Raw genomic sequence first — 24,495 nt, 5'->3', positions numbered from 1 at the left:
GAAGACAATAATCTTGGGAAACCTTTCAACAAAACCTATTAAACATCAGTGGATATAAACTCTCAAAGATTCATAGGATATAAAAATAGAGAAAGCAGATCAAAATATAACAGTTTAAATTTTTCCACCATCTGTGTTACACATTGTTTAATGTGCTGTCTCTGATTGGCTTAGAATCAATTTCAGATCAACACTATCAACACTGATGACTAGTTTTCAGTACTGATATCAAATAATGTGATATCAATTCAAAGTACTTGCCAAAATAATCCAAAGATTAGATTTATGCGTATCAAAGTCCACAATACCAAAACTGGTGTTTTGATTGGACAGTTTAGGTCGCAAAATACTTGAATCCTTATATTTCAAGATTTCCAAGGATAGTGACAAACTATGGTGAAGTGAAAAAGTTGCACTGGCAGCAATAATAATTTTTCAGTTCATTTTAAACAATTTAGATTTGCCTATTTTTACAAGGTGTGCATTGTTTGTCAGTATTTGACAGTAAATATTCAAATGAGTCAATTTTACAGAGAAAATTGCAATTAAACTGTTAACTTAACGGTTTGAATATTGAATTTAAGGTCTTGGTCTGTACTTTAGTCCCCAATATATACTAGACTTGACTTGGACTTGGTCTCTAAAAAGCAGAGCATTGTAGTCTTGACCAACTATTGATGGAGAATGGCGTGAACCTGAACACAACATTAATTGGTACTGACTAGGATTTCAAACTGTTCTTTACCCGCTCTACCTTGATCAAGGCTTCAATTCTAACTGAAGATAACCAACCACGCTCTTGCTTCAATGTGGGTTATGGTGTGCTTTCAGAACACGGTAGAAACCAGAAGCTTTGTTCAATGATTGATTTGAGCTTTTATCATGCGCTGCCATTAACGCAGCTATACCACCTGTCGTGTATAAAGGAAAGCTGGGGCTACAAATGAACAGAATCTCTCCTAATGGATTTCTCTTTCATAATGGACGGAAAAGTATGTCTTTGTAGACAGAGACCCGTTTTCTTCAAAGCCTTTTTTTTTGCTCATGCAGCCAAAGGAATGATCACCTTTGTCATAATCTTCATTGTTTCATTTCCCAGTGAGCCCTGCCTTCTTCAGGGTGCCTGACATTCAACATTTTCCAGGAGACATTTCAACGCATATCTCACGGGAACGTAGTGGCAGGTGAATTCTTACCGTGTACTTTTGTAGTTTTCACAAGCCTCACCCGTGCCGTCAGATTTGATTGTATGCAAACGAATGCGTTGTTTGTTTGTGCGGCGTTACTGTTATGACAGTGAGGAAGGATTCATGACGAGACAACTTGTGTTCTCTCAGCAGGATATCACGCTGTACGCTTCTGCCGCAGAACGATCAGCTTTGCACTCAGCGTGTCTGCGGCACATTGAAATGTGCAAGCTTGCTGAAAAACAAAACAAAGACATGTCAGTGTTTATGAGAGATTATTCATCAATGTCCAATGTGAGAAATCTATAGCAGTTTTGTTTTAATCAGTGTCAACAGTTACTTTGTGTCTCACTTTACTGAATACTTGATATGACAACTTGATTTTATGATAACTGTTTCAAAAAGCTATTGTAGGGGATTATTATTGCTCAATGTTAGCCAGTCTCCGGTTAAGAGGATATTGATTATATGTATATACATTTTTTCAATCTATTTTTCTATTCTGGTCTTTGTCTAGTTTATAGTGATTTGAGTTTTTCTTTTTCTTTATAATTCTTGCACATTACTTCATTTTTTTTTGCAGAAAAAACATATCTTATCACATTGAATTTGTTTTATGCAAATACCAACTATTTTTGTGTACATTGTAGGAGTCACTTTTTTGAATGAAGAAGTTGCAAAAGCAATTGGACAAAAATATAGTGGGTTTCCCCTAAAAATTCCTTTTGACTTAGATTAGAAAATGTATTGCCGCAGCTAAACTGTTTAAATTCATATAAATCCACATAGAACTGCCTATAGTTAGACTACAGTTATCCAAAATCCTGTAAATGTTGCATCATCCGCATATTTAGCCTGTTTACTTTAAAGTATGTTTGTTCTTGGTTTCTGATCAGATGAAAAATTGCACTCCCTAAAATACAACTTATACTTAGTTGCCACTTATCTATACTTTTTTTCCTCTTCATTGTACATAATTTGGCTGTTTTTTTTGCATTTTCTCGAGGTCCTCCAGATTTCCTATAGAATCAAAAAATATTTATTTAGTTTCACTTATCGTTTTGTATGATTCCAACCTGTATTGTGCTTCTAGTCTGCTGTGATTGGATAACTTTCACATGAAAATACACCGGAAAGACAATGAATATATGAATGGGTTATTCCCAAAAACTAGGAGAAGCCTCAACACACAGAGTTCTAAGTAGTGTGCCCGGGCATTGGGATAGGATTTTCCTCTCCAAAAAGTAGCTGGCCGACTTTCAAATATCTATCCATTTTCTATGCAGCTTATTCTGTTTAGGGTTGCAAAGAGCTGGGGGAGATTCCAGATCATTTTGGGCATGAGGTGGCCTAAATCCATGCCTGATTACCGGCCAACCCCTCTTCACAGAAACAGAAGATTCAAGCAGACACTTTGAGAATCAATTCTTCTCAAATAAATACTTTTGAAACAAAAAAAATCATTAAAACAGCTATTTCAATGAAAGATTTAAAGTCATACTATCATTTCTGATTGATTTTCAACCAAACATTGGCATCTTTCTGCATACAATTGTAACTTCTAGAGTTAACCTGAAATTTCACATATTCGGTAGACATTTTGAGCCCCGCGTGAACTGTGACTTAACAATGCATGCCGGGCCAAGACTATTTTAATGACGCCGTGGTAGACCACCGACAGTCCATGAAGATGCGTGACAGTGCGTCGACAGGTACGGGGTTGCGAGGCCAAATCGGCGTGCTCCACGCTAATGATGCACTGTGAAATACGGATGCTAGTTTCTATCAAGACGAGTAACGGTGGAGAAGAGTGCAAGAAAGCATTAAGAGGCTACGGGCCTGTCGAGAATAAACATCATTTGTATCTTTCGTCTATTTATTATGTGTCTGCTGACCTCGCTCCTGCTGATTGCATTTCCATTAGTTCTACTTTCCAACTAAAAAATACACTTTGAACGTAAGAGTGCTGCAAACATGTGAGGGAAATAACAGCCTGCCACCGTTTTATTGCCTTTTTTGAAACGATATTTTTTCAAAGATATATTCTAACTGACTATCACAGTTTATTCGTGTCTTTCTAGCTGGCGGGAAACAAAATATAAGGCAAAAAATAAATACCAATCTGATTAAAGCCATCATACCACTTATCCTTCAAGTTCAGCAATTAAAAGGTGAACATTTTTTTTGGATGCGCCATGTTTGAATTAAAATACAATATATTGCTTAACGGTAAAAGTAGAGCAGATGTTCATCTTAAATGGTGCTTTCATGTGCATCATTTAGATTTAGTTTTTTTGTAATGTATCATTCAAAAACTTCGCTTTCCTTACAACTTATTTCTTGGAATGTTATCGTTGCTTTACGACAAGTAGCTTTACGAAAAGTATCTTTACAACAAGTAGCTTTACAAACTAGTCAAGCTCAGCTGTTATTTGTATTGTCACCGACGCTAAATTATTTTGTGATGGGCGTGGCTTAGTGATGGGATACCACGTTCCGCAATTATTTTTGCATTGGCTTTTTACTACTTGCTGACTTTCCCTTGTGATTAGTTTCATATCCTAATTTGTATGTTGATTTAACAATAACTGACCGTCGTTTTTTCCGTTTTTCACTGATGTGGTGCCTAATTTGAAGGTCCTTCCAAGCTGAAATTCAATTAAAAACAGGAAAGATTGACCCAGCAACATCTCATAATTCAATAAAAAAGTCAAGGTTCCGCTAAAAAATACACATTTTCACTTCAACACACTGGTAACCTAAGTTTTGTTTTCTAGTGGGAGTTCATCTGTTCAGCCAATGAAATGCATTTAATGTGTGTCTTGTTTTTTTGTCATGGAGAGCGGTATTGATGATAGCAAAATGGCTGCACATTGCTTCATTACTTTGAGTTTGTAGCTCTTGATAATCTGCTTTGACACCAAGTTGAGCGGCCTCGTTTGTTCTCGGGCTGTGTGGAGTTCACAAAAAGCTTCTGCTCCCCACAAAAGTGGCAGTAAGTGACAGATGGGGTTACAGAGGGGAGGCCAATCCATGCTCATTTGTTACACTGCCCTTATGTAAGGCATTCGAATCCATGCAGGAGTTTTGATGTGCTACAATTGCATCATCTTTCTGGTGGTGCTTGTTAATTAAGATGAGACAGCCGTTAGAAACATTCCAGACAAAATTGTCAAAAATACTCTGACATACTGACAATGTGACTCATTTTGTCTATTATTAATTTGAGGTTTCTTTAGTTGAACACAAAAAGGATATAATGGCAGAAATCAAAGATAGGCAAATATTGAGATGTTTTTTGTTTACATATGAGTCATGCTTGTGAGGGTGTGTAAAATATGTTTGTGTATTTTAAAAGCCCATCTTACTCTTTGACAAGTTTGTAAGTGAGGATTATTATTGCTTCTGCTACAGTCTGTGAATGTTAGTATGGATGTTTTGAGGATGCTCACCAATTGCTTGAATGTGTCAAGATGGTTGAATATTGCAGAAATGTGAACTCATCATTTCCAACAATGAGAAAGTTTAAAAAAATAAAACATACTACATGAAGCTGTAGCTCAGTGATGAACAGTGCAACACAAGAAATGCATAAACCTGTACCCTGATTTTAAAGCTGCTGCTCATTTCTCTGTTTCCATTGAAATGTTGACAAATACATACGGATTGCCGAGCTACAGCCTACTTTGTGTCTAGAAAGATAGGAAATGCACTAGACTGGAAAAACACTTCCTGTATAGTCGCATAGCAATCAGCGCCAAATACAGGCACGCTTATGATGTGCATGCAAACTGAGTGTTTTGTCAAGGCACCTTTCTGCATGTGAATGATAAATGAAAGCCCATAATTCTTGGTATATTCATTCATTTAAAATATAACATGCTGTAATCACTATGAGGGATGGTAGTATGTTTTCATTCTACAAATATTAGGGTTTGATCTATATCTAAAACTCATAATATTTGCAATAATAATAATAAAAAAATGCTTCATGAAAGAAAAATGTGTATAATTGAATTTGATGAGAATATTGGAGCAATTGTAACTTTCAATTCAATTGTCATTGGTGAGGAATCATTTTGAAAAATTGTCATGTCAAATAACTGATAGTAAACTAGACCAGGGGTGGCCAAATCCGGTCCTCAAAAGCCCCGATCCAGTCTATTTTCCATGTCTCCCTCCTCTAACACACCTGAATCAAATAATCTGGATTAGTATCAAGATTCTGGACAGCTTGCTGATGAGTTGATCATTTGATTCAGGTGTACTAGAAGAGTGAAATATGGAAAACAGACTGGATAAGAGCTCTCAAGGACCGGACTTGGCCACCTTGAACTAGACTATAACATCTAAAGTACAAAAAAAATAATCATTTGAAGTTCACCATTTAAAAATGTCAAGAGGTTCTTGACTTTTTGGATGACAGCCACATGAATCTTATAGTACAATATGGTAGACAAGCAGCAAATGATGAATGTTCTTTCAGCATGCTGACATTAAACCAATGCTTACAAACACAATCCATTTTACATACGTAGTTGATGTTTGAGGAACCCCATTCATTTTTACTGTTATGAATGTATTTGAAAGATTTATAATCTGGCCAGGTACAGATATATGGTTAACAGACAAAGTCACACTTTGGCTTTGAAAATACAGCTTTTAAATTCTGCAGCTACATTTGTAAGTGATTTTCCCAAAATGAAACAGATTTCATTAAAACTGTTATTCATTGTTTCTCAAAATAAATCCCCCTAATGTGACAAAGACTGTTTTCATTCAACAGTGACAATACTAAATCTGCCAAATGAATGTCCAACATTGGCCGATCTTAATTGCTGCTTAAGAGCAGAGACTCATTAGTGAGAGTAAAAAAGACCCCTTGCTATCTGCTTCCCTGCGCTGTCACTTTTTGGAGCGAGTCAGACGTTAAAGATTAAAAGTCTTCCTCACCTCATTTGCATCTCTTCCAAAGCACCCACATTTTCTCTGTACCTCTGCCACAACTGCCGGTGACATAGCCATTAAAAGAAAGGGGAAAAAAAAGACACCAAGACTCATTTAAGTGAAGTGGTGGAACCTGCTGTTGGAATCGTTGGGATGGAAGGAGCCAGCTGTGTTATCTTGACAATCCATGTGCTTTAATTATTGAAGCACTTAACGTGTGCTACGGTCTTCACCCTGACTTCATAACACTCAATATAGTGGGATGCCAAGAAGTAAAGAGTCAGTGGGTGGGGCCAGATGTAAGTGGGCAATTAGCAGCTTCGATTCAACTATTCTCCCGGTGGACTTGGATCTCCTCATGCGCTACCCCGGGGATTGTATTGAAGCTGATTGAACAATTTTCCTGCACATCCAAATGACAACGCCTTAAAACCAATCTACTGTTAAAACTAGGAAATGATAATAAAACCACTCTTGGTAATGGAACTTTACAAACACATTGGATATTGTGATAGAGTACACTGTGGTACCTCTACTTACGAAATTAATTGGTTCCAGAATTTGTTTAGTAACTTGGATTTCAGTATCAATATGTAAATTCTCTAATTTGTTCTATGGACCTCAATAAAACTACTAAAGAAACCCTGCAAAAATCCTCAACGTGTTCAACATTGTGTATAAAAGATGGGAAAAACACATTAAATGAAAGAAAATGATATATTGAAGTATTAAAATGAATGAAAAGCATGAACAAAATGTTATATTCGTGCAGGTGCATAAATGTAAGGAGAAAGCTAACGTTCGGCAAAAGACAGAGCGAACAAACACATGCACATGAACATACATTTAAACAATTTAAAATTATGAATTAAAAAAAATTGCATTAAATAGTTGTTTAAGGTCCAACTGTTGTATATGAAAGTGACAATGTGAAATCTTGGGTGTTCTCATCTTGTTTCCTATATATACAATGTAATAATTCCTGTAAAGGACTTGATGGTACTTTCTTTTGGTCCCTTAATTGCCCCTATAACCTTAAAGTCTTGTTCAAACAAAGAGTCAATGGACTTTTAATGTTTCTTTTTTCCAAAACAAGTGCTGTACCCAGCACGCCATGCATTCTTAGTTTTCTACCTTAAAAACAGCAGCTATCGTAACTTACATGCCATGATTGTTTGAGAGCTACAGGTGGACAACAACAACGGACAGCGTGAGTCGCATTTAATTTATGTCACACCCTTACTTCGGTTCTTTCACATTCATTCTGTGCTTGTTAGTCTCACCTCTACAGCATAGTTTTTAAAATCAAACCGCAGAATAGAATACCAAATTGATTTGCCGGGGATGTTGCACATTGAAAATGTCAGTCTGGTCTATTCCCTGCCATTTTAATAGGTACAATATACAAGTTGTCTTTAATATTTTTATGCAAAAAGTCTAGATTTCCTGAATTCCATCGCATGTGAAATTAACAACTAAGTAATTCTTCTATTTTGTATCTGCTTAGGATAACTCAATTACCAAAAGAGACATACATTGAGATTAAATAAAACATAATGTACTCTTTTGTGGCTATAATAGAACAACAACAACAAATGATCCACTTAAAATGGAGCACAAATGTGCACATGCACAGGCATAAAGCAAAACTCCCATCATTTACAATTCCATCATCGACTGCCATTTATTAGTATCAAACCACTGCTACAAAATTACATCAAACATGATGAAAATGGACTTGCATACGTGCTATACTGTACACAATGTAAGCTTTAAATCAATTAAAGTACATAGATTTTCTCATATTGGGACAGATATCAATATAAATTTATATTTAAATATATGTATATGTATATATATTTATATTTATATAGGTATAGTTATATCACTGCCACTTATGGATATCATTCCAGTAATTTAGAACCTATAAATGTACAACCGGAACCTAGAGGACCATCAAACACATTTGAGTAAACATTTGCATTCTCCTTACACCATACCTTTAGTTATACCATAATATTTTCAACAAAAAGGAGAGGTGATCATATGGTGCTCTCTGAAAACAAAGTTCACATTTTTTTTAAAACTAAACTCTCCAAAATGTACTTTTTTAAAAGAGAAAAATAATCAAAACAGGAGGGTGTGAAGGACCTTTTTCTCAACAATGCCTTTTCAAAGCCATCCTCAATGTAACAACGATTTTAATAGCCAGTTTTAAGAGTATTTTTGTGTTACATTGGTACGGTCTTTCATAACTAGTTTATCTGAAGTTGTATTTGTGTTTTGGATTGCACTGCAGGCTGGATGAAAATCTCTCATGGGCCGTGTTCAGAATCAGGTTCTCCACCCCCGCTTTGAACAAAGTGAGTTGTTGCTACAAAGAAGTGACGTGTGTTGCCATTGCGAGTATTGAAAACAAACCCAATAGTGCACACAACAGCATTACATTGACTGTCACTCATTTCCCTTTATTCTTGCATTCACAGATGGCAACGTATTCTCCTCGTCTGGCAAAGTAAAGAGGCCCCACTTGAAAATAAACGTCAGGAATGGTAGTTGTTGCAGAGGCATAGAAAATATTCTTCTACTTTGCAATTTTTTTTCTGGGCTGTGGTACATTTTGTGTTCCCCATTCATTTGACTGAAGGACTTACTCCAGTGCTATGTGACAAACAAGTGCACCAAGTGAATGCGAGTGTGTTTGTGTTCTTTTGCTGCTCACAACTCAGTATTCCACTCATGAAGGTGCAATGTGACTGCTGCAGAGAGGAAAGTGGCAGAATGCAACATCATCTTCTTCAAATTAAAGTTTCAATGGTGTAGAGGGGGCTTTCGTTAACATCACATCTGCCCCCCATCCAATAAAATAAAATTATAATAATTATAAAAACAAACACCAACACTGCCATAATTTGCCTACCGGACAACAGATATTGAAATGAAGTGCAGAGGTGCGTCAAATCACTGTATTAGATATATTGAATATGGATTTCATTTTAAAGCAAAAAAAGAAGCGTTAGGGCCACACTGAAAAATAAATTGAGAAAACAGGTAAAATGTGTTCATTATATAAGAATGAGGTTATAATATTACGATTTTAGACTTGCATTATGATGAGGTCAAGTTCCACAAATAGGTTGCACAAACAATTACATATATTTTTTCTATAACTTGGTATACTTCTGAAAAAAATGGCATGAATTTCTTATTTGAATGTTACAGGTTAAAAAACACTTTTTTGAAGATTTCTTGTGTGACCTTAACACTCATTTAGTAAGTCGTGATATGTCTAATTGCGTGTGATCTTTCGTCGCTTCTTGACGTGATACTTGCTACCTTCCGGTTTTTACACTTTTCATACTGTTGCTAATTGTTGAACTAGACTGCCCCCCCCGGCCATTTTTTTATTTTATTTTTGTTTATTTTTGCAGCTGCACTAAAGGGAAGTGCCAGGTACAGTGTGAAAATCAACTTCAACATGGAAAAAAGGTGCCTTTAAAATCTCTTTGACGGTTGCACATGAAAAGGAGTGTAAAATGAAGAAGTTGACGCCTGCATATTTTACAGTGAAATCATGCAATGCAGTGCTTGGGATTTGGAGTCACATCAACATGATTGAAATGAAATCCAATTGAGTAAAAGTGCAATTTTATTACTTATTACGTGCGCAAATAAGTCTGGCCCTTATCAGTGCAAGTGACTACAAGTGTCCTTTAACTAGTAGCATTCGTATGATATACTCGAATTTGCTCATTTTTTTCATTTAAAGAATCAATAAATCACAACCACCCACTTTACTGCACAGCATAACGTGACAGTATAGCAGAGGGCGGGGCTAGGCACAATGCTAAACATTGATTGGTACGCAGAAAGGTCTCAGCAATTGTTACAATGGAATGGGAAATTAAAATCTGGATGGGAAAAATAGACGGTTGACTGATGATACCATGATGATTCATTCGGATTATACAATAAAAGAAAAAAATGGGACAATAAGAATAACGTCATATTATCGCAAGGTTGAAATCGTAATATTACAAAAAAGTCGTACATTATAACATTACAAGATTAAAGTAGAATGTATTAAAACATGTCATATCACATGTTTTAAGTTGTAACATTCTGTACTATTACGAATTAAAAGACGAAATATTATGTAACTTGATTTAAACTACTAATACTTTGCTGTGGCTTGCAATTTATTTGTTCATTTCGGCGGTGGTTCAGAAAAGTGCCTAGCAGCTAATTTAGTACATTAGCTACACTACATATGTAATATAACGACTTTAATATCATAATATTACAACTTTTTTTGTAATGTTTTGATTATTCTTCTCTAATATCTTTTTTTCCCATTATATTACTACTTTAATCTCATAATATGGCATTATTTTACTCTTTCTTTGGCCCTAATACCATGTCGAATGATGCATCTTCTGATTCTTGTAGACCATTTTTAAGGTATACATCAGCACAGTGCACTTTAATGAATTTCCGACTTCTTTTGACAAAACTTCCTGAGCCTTAATCAAGAGCGCTTCTGCTAATTGCATCCAAGAAGCACATTTCATTCTGCCATCCATTTCATTTGATTAACCACATTCTGAAGAACAATAAATCATTTATGACAAAATTCTCTGGTGTCTTTCTAACGCACACCTCAGTGAAAGCCTGGTTAAAATGTACTATACTAAAACATATTGGTTACGTAAACAAGATTTAAATGATGTGTCTACTTTTGTCATTGTTTTGTTTGACAAAATACTTGGAAGGCACATTCAGTACAGTACTTGAGGGCTACCAGGACTGAAGAATTGGTATGTATTTGAATGCATCAGTTGTATCCCGATACATGGAAATGGGTCATTTGAGACTTCAAGCATCGGGTTGCTCGACATGCAGGACTTTATTTAAATGAGGTGATTTTTGATGTCGGTAGGAGGGCGAGGCAGTGAGCTTTCAGCTTGTAAATCAACATTTTAATTTGGAATGGAGATCATCACGAAACAGCCGACTGGGGCACAAGGGGACTTGAGCGTCATGTGATTCTAGTTTGGGCAAACAAAATACAATCTGAGCCACCCGTCAATGCATTCTGGGATGAAATGAACCGTGTTTTATGTTTGTAAATATGCCAGCAGATTTAGCGAGCAACGGCACAGTCAATAATGACGGCAGGCGCAAAAGCGGGATAATCCGAAATGCCGTGCACGCTGTGGCAGCTGGCCATCTGGGCTCAGCGAGTATCTGCACGATGTATTCGAGGGCACAGAGGAGGGGCAACAAATATGCATGATATAACATGAAAAAAAGAAAACTTGACTCAGCAGCTTCAAACAAACTAAACCATATGACTGTAAAAACTTGACTCAGCATCTTCAAATTAACGAAACCCTATGACTGAGTATTTATGAACACATGGTTTTGAGTGCAAAAACAATAAGATTAAATTCATAAAAAGGAGGTGTTTTTAAAGACCATTTCTGTTTCAGAAATCCAGCACATTTGATGTAATTAGTGGCGCCTTGAGATACGAGTGTAAATGGTCCATAACACAAAACACTGATATCTTCGAATCATCATTCTCCAATTAAATAAAAGGAAATCCTACAGGAAATCAAACAAGTGTTTGTAACACATTTTTCTAATAAAATAGCCTTCAATAAAACCATAACATAACAACATAATCCAATAAAATAACATCTTCACTAACGTGTTTTTTAAATTTGTGTGCTCAGTGGACTTGACATAAAAATAATCCATTATCAAAGTGATTGTTATTACCACTCTTAAATCACTGTAAGATGAAATTCACGTTTTATATAAATATATTTCTATTGGGAATGGCTTGAATAGAATTCTTAGTAGTATCATTTCTTTGAAAGAATTGGCTCTCCCTACATGTTGTCAAGTAATCTTTTGGCTTTTTGGTAGTTATTTTTTCAACTACGTAAGGCAATCACTTTCTCAAACTACTGACCCTCCACAATTGATGCTAAAATTTTAGATCATATTAAAACAAAACAAATAAACCCTCAGCAACATCTTGTATTTCAGGGCACCACTACACTTTTAGATGGTTACTGCAAAGAAAATGACTGTCTGCCACCCATCCCGCTACCAAAACCTGTAGGATGAGCAATCGGCGAATCTGATCCCAAAATGATGATAACTAAAACATAAAAATGTGACGTTTCATGTCGACATGCATCACAAGCACACTGTTGGCACATCTAACACTCAGTTGTTTGAAAACTAAGCCTACGCGCACTGGCGCTAAAGATACAAGTGTAAAGTTTTTTTTTTTGTTTCTCCACATATACACACACTGAGTCTGGTCTACAATACAGTGATATTGGTGCTTCTCCTCGCTGTTTCAAAAAGGAGGTCAATCGATTGCAAACATTTGTTCGTTTACTCAATAAGTCAGTCATGAAAACTCAATCAATGCCACATTGTGCCTATTAAAATCAAATAAGCATCACATAACCAGTTGTTTTAAATGTACTTTTATACACTGTGTTTATAAAGGAAGTGAATAAATATACTCCTCACTCATTGTAGCTTAACATTTAAACGAGATCATATGGTGCAGATTTTTTCTTTTTGTTATTTTACATTTTTATTCTATTTTTTTTATTTAGTAAACAAGCTAACAATATAATGAAATCACCACAAAACCAAACGTCGAAGCAGTAACAGTGTTTGTGCTTTAAAGTCTTTTAACTGCCATGGCTATTTCGCTAGAACTTTTTTGCATGTTCATGTGAAAATACTGCCATTTTAACATGAACAATTTGTGCCCAATTGTATAACTTTGTCTATTTGGATGGATCTATCAATGACAAAGTGTGTGGAAAAACATTTAGTGGCTCGGCTAAATGTCCTTCAGTGAGTAGGTTACTATTAAGGCATTAAAGTATCTTTTTACACTGTAGCCTAATCAATACTGGATAATGATTGGTATATATACCATATACTGCATGTTGGATGTCACCAGGATCACTGGAACAAAAAAATAGAATGCATGACTTCAAATAGATGTTCACTTACTCAACAGATGATTCAAGCAAGCTTAGGTTGCTATGCCGTTTCAAGCTGCGAGCATGGTGAATATTTGGGTTGAAAAGTGAGAGGATGCATACCTTTTTGAAGAATCACTTGTACATTGAGCATTATCTGACATGTTTCTGTTCATATCTGAAAAACGTGGTAATGACATGGTTAGTATTAAGGCTGCATTACAGAGACCTGGCAAATTTGTAATCAAAGTTTCGACTAGTTAATAGAGGAAAAAGACTTTTTTTTTTAAATTACTGCACATAATGAGGAGATTTGTGTCTCACGACTACACCAGTGTCCTCTAACACGTTTGTAATATATGTGTTAGCCTCAATTTCTTTTTTACACATTGTAGAAATTGCCATTTCAAAAGACTGGCTCTGCAAGGCAATGTGTACTCTGTGGCGGCATATACTCCCTCTCTCTATATACACTATGTATCATTACGTGTTTCAAAGGTCTTCTTTTACCGAATGATCTCTCTATCATACACGCAAACCTTCTTGATTTTTTTTTTCATTAGAGTCAGCACAAAGGGTTTTGAGGTCTTAGTTCTTATATTTTAAATGGCATTTTCCCGACTTCCTGGCAGTCTCTGATCAAGCAGAATCGGCAACGAATTCAAATACATACAACAAACCGCCAACTTTTTACGATGCAAGCAAAAACTTGGCTTTTGCTCAGGACTGAAACAATAGAGACTGGTGACAAGAATTTATACGTTAATGCGAGGGGAAGCAAGGTGATCGTTCCTTCAGGCATCTGTACAGTCATTTGATTGAAGTCCCCTACCAACCCTCCCAAAAACTAGCCTGTTAAGTAAAAGATATGTTACAGATGACTTTTCTACTTTGACTACCTGACTCAAGATGTTAAACTGGTATTCAAAAATGAACTAGAATGAGGTGACTACTGTTTTCATTATATTAAAAGTATTTTTTTTCTTCTTCATTCAGTTTTCCGCAATAGATTCCGAAGAACATTGTTATGGTAATCAGGTTTACTGATAGCATTGGCACAGTTGTTTCTTTATAGTCACGAGTGAGGTAAAAATGCAAATGTCAAGTGAGAGAAGCTAGGCGTTTGATACGACAGGACGCCAGGGAAGGGACGGGGCTAATTTAAACATCAGAAATAAAAAAATGCTTACAAAAAACCCCAACCAACTGTATTTACATGAACTTCACAATGAAAAAACAAACGAAACATAAAAATAAAGATTATTTCCCCCTGTTTGCCTTGCAACACATTGCACCCGATTGGAATCCAGTCAGAGGCGAGGTTACCAAAGACTTGTAAATGCTCTCGACAGTCACTTTACTCCCCGTTCTGTTGCTAGTACGCCGCCATCAAAGTGGTCAGAGCCAGGACCAGGTACCGGCAGGCCAGCGGGACATGTGCGCTTCCTGTGCTCCCATAGGGCGCAGTGTTGGGAGCTGTGGGCAGAAAAGAAGATAGGATCAGTTCTAGTGTGTTCAATTCATCTACATTAACTGTCAAGGTCAATTCAGGTTTTTCTTCATGCAATATTCAACTTCAAAATGTGAAAACTACTACAAAATTGGTGTTACTGGTTGAACACAACTCAAAATTTGTCACACTTAAGGCGAAGACTGAGATGGAACATACTACATAAGCCATTTCAGAGAGTACTGGCTTGTGAGGCACCACAATGAATAGAGAGGGTGAGCTTGTGTGGAAAATGTTCAAAGAGGTCAGTTGAGAAAGATAAGTCATATTTGATGACATCAGAGGTACTTTGATTGACCATGTTCTTGTCCATGATTTGACCATGAGGGAGCTTAATTGTTGACATGGTCCGTGGAAGCGATATCGTTACGCTGCCTGAAATTCAGCAGATCATTGTGGATCAAGTAGATTTCTAAGGTATTAACAATATAAGCCTCTCAACTGTTGACAGTGTTCTCAAGCGGAACAGACGCATGAAACAAATGTACTGAGCGCCTTTTTTTTACGCAACTTACACAGTCAAAGAGCAAAGATTTCACTATGTACAAGTTTGTATAAATCCATACACATGCAAAGTTGATTTCTGTTATTACAAAAAAAATGTATTTACAGAGATTTTTTTTAACTGGATGCAATGAAATGACGCCATAAATACATCTACATGAATTAAGCTAAAATCATCAAAAAAAAGGATAGACTGTCGCGTTATTGGCCAACGGGGCATAGTCGATGTCCTTGGGCAACGTGGTGGCGAAGTTAGTAAGTCTATAATCATTCCTGTGCGATTCGGAGTCACAAATCCGTCTCATTTTGTGAGACGACGGGACACAGCTTAAAGCTCAGTACAAACCAAATGTTTAGTACTTGGAAACGTGCAAATGCCTGCAATGAAACAGACTGAGCAATCAATTACGTCTATTATGAACGACTGTGATGCTTGCACATGGTTAGGGAATGGAGAGAGCATATCTTGTATAGCATGGACATACTGTATGTAAAACTCTCAAAGGCAGAGACTGACAGCCATTCGGGAAATAATACTATCTGGTCCTTTATGCAGGGGTGATACTCGACGGTAAATAAAATGACAGCCATGTGGATTCACCAAGGAGGGATGGTCTCATTTTCTGCCTGCATCAAACCCACATTATTATTGTCTCATGTAATGAACATGCACACTGCCCACTTTTACCCGTACGCCCAATTGTTGACAGCAATATCCCGTGAGTACATGGCATAAACTAACATTACGTTGAGGCAGTAATGAGGTTGATTTAGGTGAGCCTGAAATTGAAAAGCCTTCATGCACTTTTAAATCAGAGCTTTCTCAAGTGAAGAGCAACACGACAAATATGCAAATGCATATCAAATTGCACCACCCCGAAATTAATGTAAGTGGAGTCAACAAACCCCCACCGCAGCAGACTACTGTGACAAAGTTGTTCCAAACAAAGTTGCTTGCATATTAGGAGCATGCTTAGAATATAACCAAAGGAAATGGAATAGCTTTGGTTTTGCTGCTGTTTTGGTGGGTGAGAACGATGGATTCACATTTACTCAGCGTACTTGAACCCCTTTCTGATGTGCACAGAGCCTCTAAGTTAAGCCTTATATGATAGAAGAAAAATAACTGACAATGACTGATTAGTAACTGCCACTAGCGTTTTTAAATTTCAATTGAGTTCAGGCATGGTTTCACAACATAGTTTACTTTTAAGCACAGATTACTGTTTTCAGATATAAATTTGGCTTTGCAAGAATCTAACATTTTGTGAATATAGCTGCAGAGAAGAGGGGTAAGAACAATGACCGCCCAGACTTCTTTGTTAATAAGTTAATTTATATTTTTTACTTATGCCATTACAGTTTTGTACACATTTAAACTTTACTTATAACATTGCAGTAATGATTTGTATTATGGGGATAACTTGGTCTCCAGATAAAAAAAAATCCAAAGAAAATATTTAATAGGAAATATGTTTTAGGAAACCTGCCCCATTTAATGTTTGACCAGTGTCAAGGTTGTGCTGCAAGAAAAAAATCCTCTTGTAAGTAATTAGGGGATATCTTGCCCTGATCACAGATATTGCAGAATTGTCCACCATAGGTGAAAAGTCAGTATAACTTATAAAATATGTATGCACACCAATTATTATTCTTTTTTACTCTTACACACTTGCATCACTGACCTGATCAGTTGGAGCAGTAATGTTTTTTTTTTCTTTTTGACATTCCTTAGTTCACATAAAAGAGAACAGATTATCTGAGATAAGAACAGGCCTGGGGTAAAAATGGCAAAATACAGATTACTCTTATGTCATCTATGAACATGATTTTTCCCCTGGAAGATTTGATATAGTAATGCTTAAAATGATGGGCTTAACATACAGTTTCTTGGATAAGAGTTGATAGGGCTTTGTTTTATTTTTTTGTGTGACCAGCAGAAAGCCACAGTAATACGGACAGGCCTCTCTTGAGAGCTGTGTCAGGTAAAGCAGGGTTTCACTAGAATGGGCCACTTCTCAATTACATCCTCTTTTACCTTGCAGCTCCATAAGCACAGAAATGAATGCACAAAGCAGCAAAAGGCAGTGCAAACAAGCTGTTTTGCACCAGGAGAAATCATGCGGTGCAATACCCATATCAGTGTGGTGCTTCTATTTACACGCCAATGTAATTAGTTCACAGTATACAGAACTCCTCTGATGTGGACCCCATGCTGTAAAAATATTCACAAGTCAAGTGACAAGCATAAAACTACACGTGCTATTTGTAGCCTATGCACAAGTTAACATGTCACATTTTAGAAAGAATGCTGCCTTTCTCACTTTGCTTGTGTTGTGGTGGTATAAACATAGCAACGGTGAATGTGAATAGTAGCCGATGTAAGAGCTTATTTTGGAAAATGGCAGGGAGAGAACAAAGTGTCACCTGTCCTATTATCACCTGACAGCCCTGCTTTTACCTGATATTTCCACACATTATTTGCTAAAACTGAAGTTGTTTAGCTATTACGGAGAAAAGCCTGATACCTCTGACAGATGGAGAGAGAAAGAAAGAGAGAAGACATCAGTTTGCAGTGTCCAAATGAGAGCACATTTTGATGACGTGCAGTTCTTTGGCTCTTGTTTTTGCTTTTGTCCCTCCCGTTCTATCTTTGTCTCATCTTTCTTCCAAGCTCTCCTCTTTCCTCCTTTCTCTTCTCCAATTGACAGTACAGGATAATGACACAGTTTTTGGTTAGAGAGAGAGAGCCCGGAAAAAAGGTTGCCATGGCAACAGCTCCTGTCCTGCTCTGCCAGCCCGGTGTTTGTGTCTGAGAACTGTGCATTGTGCTCAAGCTACGCCACAGGGACATTATTTAGATCGGTTTTATGCAATCATTTTTCATGCAATTATTATCAACTCTTTGCTAACCTTGTCATTTGGATAACAAAAATAAGGCCACTTGCTTGAGGAAGTGTTAATACTGACAGAAGGCTTGTCAGAGTAACTTGGTTCCTGCCTGCTCTCATTGCTTGACTATGGCTTATTATCTCTTTATGTCACTGTGAAAAAGCAAATCCTCCATTGTTTCCACTGTGTGGGCTTTAACTTGCCATTCTAATTAACTTCCAAACCTGAAACTGCCTTGCAACACCATTACTGTGCTTATTAACATGAAGGCAAGAGAAAGTGGGTTGAAAAAAAAGGCAGATGGAAGGAAAAGGGGGAAATCAAAATCAACGAGAGCGGCAAAAGAAGACAGTGATTGAAGCGGTGTTTCTTTGCAGCTTCAATTTAATTGCCATGTGCATCGGTGCTGGGCTACAACAAAGCGTCAGACTTCAAGACAATATATCATAAAGAAACCAACAAGGTGCACAAGCGGCAGGAAGACAAAGGGCGCTCCAAACGAGAGAGCTCAAAAATGAGCGGGCATGAAGTGATATTCTTCAATTAATGTTTTGAAACACAATGGGAATAAAAAGCCCCCACATAGCATGAGACAAAGTCATGAAAAGAACAAAACCGACTTCCTTGTTGTCACTCTGGACCTGAGCCATTGACTGTAAACAGTCACCCGGGAATACAAAGCATCCTTTCCTTATCCCTTTTCCTTTACACTTCCCAAATCTCCACCGACAGCAGTTTTGTCACACACATTTCAAATGTACAACAAATGTTAGGGCCCTCAACCTCACTCACTATTGGCACCAACAATGAATCATACTGCAATATGCAACAGTGACATTCTATCTGGAGTTTGTGTGCAGTACCATCTGTGTGTTGCAAAATGTATTCCAATATAGAGAAAAAAAAACACTTGAGTGAAGATCTTTCATTTTGAAAAAACATTTTTAACAATCCACCTCCCAAATTGATGCCATATATCATCATTGCCATCTCTCAATTGAGTGAACTAAAGTTATACCTCTAAAAAATGAAATTAATTTGTTCCAGAAGTCATTTTGTAATTTGGATTCACATGTAGAGACGCCCATGTTAAAGCTTTAATTCATTCCCAAATATCCCAATAAATGGATCTTACTCTTCTTTAAATCTTCCAAAATCTCACGTTTGCTCACATGGAAATCCTTAAGCCCTTTTTATGTCTCACACCAATAATCACAATAACAATCAAGGCGACTCTCCGGTGTGCTTGCACTGATTTGTGTGTTGAATTTCAGTCCTTTTATTGTTGAGTGATGATTCACCCCTCGACTCAGTCCAATCCTCCAAGCAGGTCGTTAGGAGCAATACGTGGACAGACAAGCAGCCAGCCATCCCAGCAGCAACCATGTCTCCCTAAGGACCCTACTTCCTGGCCTCCTCTTGTGTATGTAGGGAGGGGGGTCTTTGTGTCCTTGACCATCAAGTCCATGGCCTGCTCGAGCATTGTTGTTTCACTTTGCATGTTTCCCCAAATACCAGTTGGCCTTCTATCAGAAAATGAGCCATGCCATCCGTCACTGGAATATGTCAATACATCAGTACAACCGAGAGCTGGCCATAAAGTACCCTATGCTGGATGACATACGGATATATAAAAGTACTTTTCCCCCAACCAGTGTTTTTATTAAATTTACACAACAGTGGAGCACAAAACAAGCAGAGAAGATTGAAAAACTGCTCTACTCCAAAGTTCAAGCCGAATGCTGCTAGCTGCTGCGTACAATTTGGTATAGCTCGGACCCCACACCTACGCTTGGGGAGAAATTCGACCGTGACTCACACATGAGTTTTCAAGATCCACAAATATGTACGATTTCACGTGTTTACGAGATTCGGGAATTTATTCATGATTTTTTGTGCCACAACGGTGGAAAACACAACAAGCCAGGAAAATGTGAAAACCGCCACGCTTAAGTGTCACATCGAATGCTCGTTGCAGCAGAAAAGACACTTTGTTGGTGGGGAAAATCCAGCAAGTTGCTGTGCACTCAAAGATTTTGAGATGCATCCTGATAAAGGAGTAACAGAATCAAATTTTTCCCAAATGGGTGTAGAAAAGAAACCTGTCAACACAATAATATCAACCACAAAAAGCATGTGGGTTAATCAGTCATGTTGTAAACTTGTCTAAGTCCATGTTAACTGGACTTGCTAACCCCCGAGCCTGATCATTTCAAATCCTATTCATGTTCAAGACGACTAGTTTTTAAGTTTAGAACTCATCACCTTGGCTATGATTGCCATACACATCAATTCCTCGGAAAACTCACATGCACCTTCAAGCTCATTAGCCTTACCAATCATTTGCATAATAGCAAGTAATGAAATGCATCCAGTTTCAAAATAGCCTTTAGAGACATTTAACGACCTCATAGCCAGACCCGTTTTGCACATTGGGGTATCTTCCTGAGAGCATTTACGAACACCCAGCAGACTACTTTTTCGTTCTGAAGCTTTACTGGCCCCACTCATTAGTGGCAACGAATGAGGGAGGGACCAGCCCAGAAAAGGGTCACCTGCTAGCTCGCTTAGTGTGCGGGGAGCCTCTGATTGTAGGGAGACCTTGGCTTTCAGCTTGACTCAATCAGTGACTCTCAGCATGGTATATGTCACGCATGACATGGTGAGCAGAGAAAAAGATCTCGTTAGGGAAGACACTTCTGGCGTTCTCCTTACAGATAGTCCTCCTAGTCAGGATTGATCGAGTCCTCCTAACACTCTTTTGTCTTAAGATGAGACAAGATGTTTGCTATATCTTTCTGTGGCAAGCCAGTTATCAGTGGAGCGGAATGCCCAAGTGGCCTGTTCTTGTGTTTATTGCACCCCGTTTGCTCAACTCTTGTCTTGAATTTGGGAGCCTGCAAATGATGCATTTTACAAGCTTGTCTCTTGGGTAAATCTTTGTTTTTAAAAAGTAAGTATTTCCCCCTCAACACCAAGAGGGTAAACATTCAAGGAATAAACAGAAAGGGGATGTGTTTTTAATCACAGTGTTTCAAAAAGTATAATTACTCAATGACTTTGACTGCTCCCTGTAAATCGGTTTAATGTTTGAGGCTTAATAAAATGCACTGGGGGACAAACAAATGGTGTCAACTCTCAGCAAAATTCCTCAGCCTTCTCCCCCATCCCCTTAAATAATCCCCCTCTCATATTTGGGTCTCCCATGCCCACTCTCGCTAATAATTTCCCAGCCTGCTCTCGTTGTTAATTCTTATCAGGGGCTTATTTCTGTAGCACAGACAAGGATTTTGCTGAGTCAGTTACTGGTACACCCACTGTGATGACAATGACAGTCTGGCCTCTTATGAACAACCTATGCTCATTGCACTCCCCATGAGTTGCTCCATCAATACAGGCTGATTTCCTGCCAAGAGGTAACCTTGTCTTCCAGCTTTTCGTCATTACCTACGGTCAGGTTCCAAAAATAAAAATCCTCCTGTAATGTTTGTCGCATTATGATAATGCAGCTCCCTGTTAACATTTCCAGTGATGGAGCTGATAACATGCTACACATGAACTGGAGAACTAAGTGTGTTTTAGTCCTCCTAGATATTGGATAAGTTTATCGCTGCCAACCACCTGGTTATCATTTTCTGACTTGAGGCTACTTGAATGGGACTTGAATTTGCTTCATATTGATATGTGGTGTAGTACTCACTCTGAGTTGCATCTAAACATGATCAGATGATCCAACTGCATGCCAAATAATCCGCAGTCCTTGTTCGTCTTTGACTACCATGAGCCATTCATCGATCTCAAGCAGATCATTGATGTTTAACAGAAATTGTGGGAGCAAAAACGGAAAAGAATCAATTGCCAAGTGATGAGCAGTGGATTATGTTTTACGGTCTCACAGTATGAGGCGACAATGGTTAGAATAAAAACTTAATGATGGTACATGACATATGTGGAAGTACATTTTTCTATCTGCTTTAGATAGGCCAGACCCACAGGCTTTTACGATGTCACACATGAAGTATTAAACAAACACAGAACCAGGGGAAGAGGACACACTACTGTCAGTACTCCCCAATTGGTTTCCTCCCGCCTGCTTGCCTGAGGTTCAGATAAAAGCTTAAGTCCCTAAAGAGAGCAACATTGATTCAGGAGTGGTTGCAAACCAGCCTCGCATACTATACACAATGCCTGCTATATTTGGTAGGAGTGTGAAAATAGATTCCTGTCAAATTCACCCCGAGAACTGTATAAAATCTGGCTGAATGAGCCAGCATCTCCTGCAGAAATGTCAATAAAAGCATAAGAAGCTAAGAATAAAGAATATATGGAAAAAAATATTGACAAATTAAAGCTCTAGAGACATTTTTTTTTACTTTTTGTAAGTGCTGGGATTACATTAATTGGAACAAGATAATGTATTTCATTGCTTTCAAATAATTTTTGGAAACGCTCCTGTTTGAGGATTTTTTAGTGAGCACACCTGGACAACCCCGACATGAACGTAAATATAATGAATTAGTTTAAAAAGAAACAACAACTATTCTCATCTTCATTTACATAACTTCTGTGAGTTTTGTGATAGCCTGTTTAATCATCTATCTGGAAAAATTACAAACATGTTATGAAATTTGTTGTTAAAAAAAGGCCTTGTGGTAAAACCAAAGCATTCTTAAATACAACACCAAGCCCCATGTTCTGTAAAACAGTAGTTATAATATCCGCACATTTATATACACAGAAAGCAGATTTAATACTCAGTGGTAATACTAATAATAATGAATTAGGTTTCAGTACTAATAATGATTGGTTAATTAGGTTTTAGTACTATATTTTTAATACTCTGAGTTATTTTTAAAAAGGAGAAAAAGGAATAACATAATACTAGTGCCAAAACACCCTGTGAAACCCTGAATTGGCCAGCCAATCACAGGGCAAGTATATATGCTTTAAAAATAGATAAAAATAATGATGCATAGGAAATACAGGATATAAAACAATTAACCAATTTCCAGGCTTAATCGTGTAAATCTATTTATTTATTTATGTTATTAGATATTGGCCTCAGGCTTATCCAGCTTTCGAGTAAAGTGTTAGTGTTTTGTAGATTGGCTTGTTTCAAGGTGATTAGACTCATCCATGCAAGTAAAAAAAATGCAGGTACATTTGAAAGTTAAGTATGATATACAAGCTCATTCAATTTGCTCAGAGAGCATTTCGTATAATGGCTGAAAGTGCTGAGCTTTACTCTTTGTGCAATGACAATAAATGTTTAGCGCAACAGAAAGGGCTTATGATAATCACACAATGAAATATTCCAGACATTACCTGATATACACATGCACAAGCACCCTTTAGTTGAATGACACTTAGAAAACTAATCCTTTTGGCAAACTATGTGCACGTTTAGTGAAAAAAAAAGCTTTAACCAATACCTGGGGTAAGCCAATTTCGAATTTGATCACAGAGGCGATACATTCTGTCTTTACAAGTAAATCAAACTGGTCGATTGCCATTGTCATTGTAGGTGTTATTCCGAGAGAACCCACATTTGGCAAATGTCAATTTAATTTATTGCCTTCATTCCAGTACAAATCATTATAGCAGAATGTCAAGGGTAACAATGCCAGTGTAAAACCTGTCGTTAAAAATATAACAATGAACTGACCACTGGGGATAATTTAATATTTTAAATGTTGTATGAGTCGATAACATTTCAGAATGTAATTATTGAGTTTTGATACCGCAGAAAATTATTAATAAAGTGCCCTTCTTGAAGAGAAGAGCAACTCAATGTAGATCCCATTAACACATGAATAATTAATGATGATAAATAAAAGGAATTTCTTTCTACACTACCCATTATAAAATAAATACAATTGTATTTACTTTTATTACCCAGAGCTAATGACCTTTACCAGCACTATTTTTTATGATTCATGCCTGCATTTTGCTTAAGCTTTTGTTACACGTCAACAACAATTGGATCATTTTTCATCGTAACATTGAACGACTCAGTCATGCTCAAAGCACAGCAGGATGGAAAATTGAGATGCAAGCAAAACATTGAAAACTACATTATGATGGATAATGAGAATTCTAAGACACAAGTATATATCTATGTATGTAAAAATTTTGAACAAAGAGGGGGTTAACCCCCTTTATTTTAAAGACTACATCAGAAACATTCATTAATTTAATTTCTGAACCACTTATCCTCAAAAGAGTTGCATGTGGTGCTGGAGTACATCCCACCCTGAATCATAGGCCAGGCAATTGCAGGGCACGACGGGACGGACAATCATTCACGCTCACACTCGTACCTAGGGGAAATTTAGAGTGTTCAACCAGCATGTATTTGGAATGTGGGAGGAAACCAGAGTACCTGGGGAAAACCCACACAAGCCCGAGAGAACATGGAAACCTAACACATGAG

The 24,495-nt window shown here is 37.3% G+C and overlaps 1 protein-coding gene across 2 annotated transcripts in view; it reads right to left on the bottom strand.

Annotated features, from left to right (window-relative positions):
• Positions 1 to 7,799: 7,799 nt before the first annotated feature.
• negr1 (neuronal growth regulator 1) overlaps positions 7,800 to 24,495 on the bottom strand; it is a 70,004-nt gene continuing 53,308 nt past the window's right edge. For both annotated transcript variants that reach the window (XM_077716460.1, XM_077716461.1), the window contains one exon: positions 7,800 to 14,632. In XM_077716460.1, the coding sequence (XP_077572586.1) occupies positions 14,532 to 14,632 (101 nt within the window). In that variant the 3' untranslated portion in view covers positions 7,800 to 14,531. The remainder of the gene's footprint in view (positions 14,633 to 24,495) is intronic.

Source organism: Stigmatopora nigra, chromosome 5 (assembly GCF_051989575.1).
Source record: "Stigmatopora nigra isolate UIUO_SnigA chromosome 5, RoL_Snig_1.1, whole genome shotgun sequence".
NCBI lineage: Eukaryota > Metazoa > Chordata > Actinopteri > Syngnathiformes > Syngnathidae > Stigmatopora > Stigmatopora nigra.
Note: the sequence above shows the minus strand (reverse complement) of the source record. Positions and strands in the feature narration are given on the sequence as shown.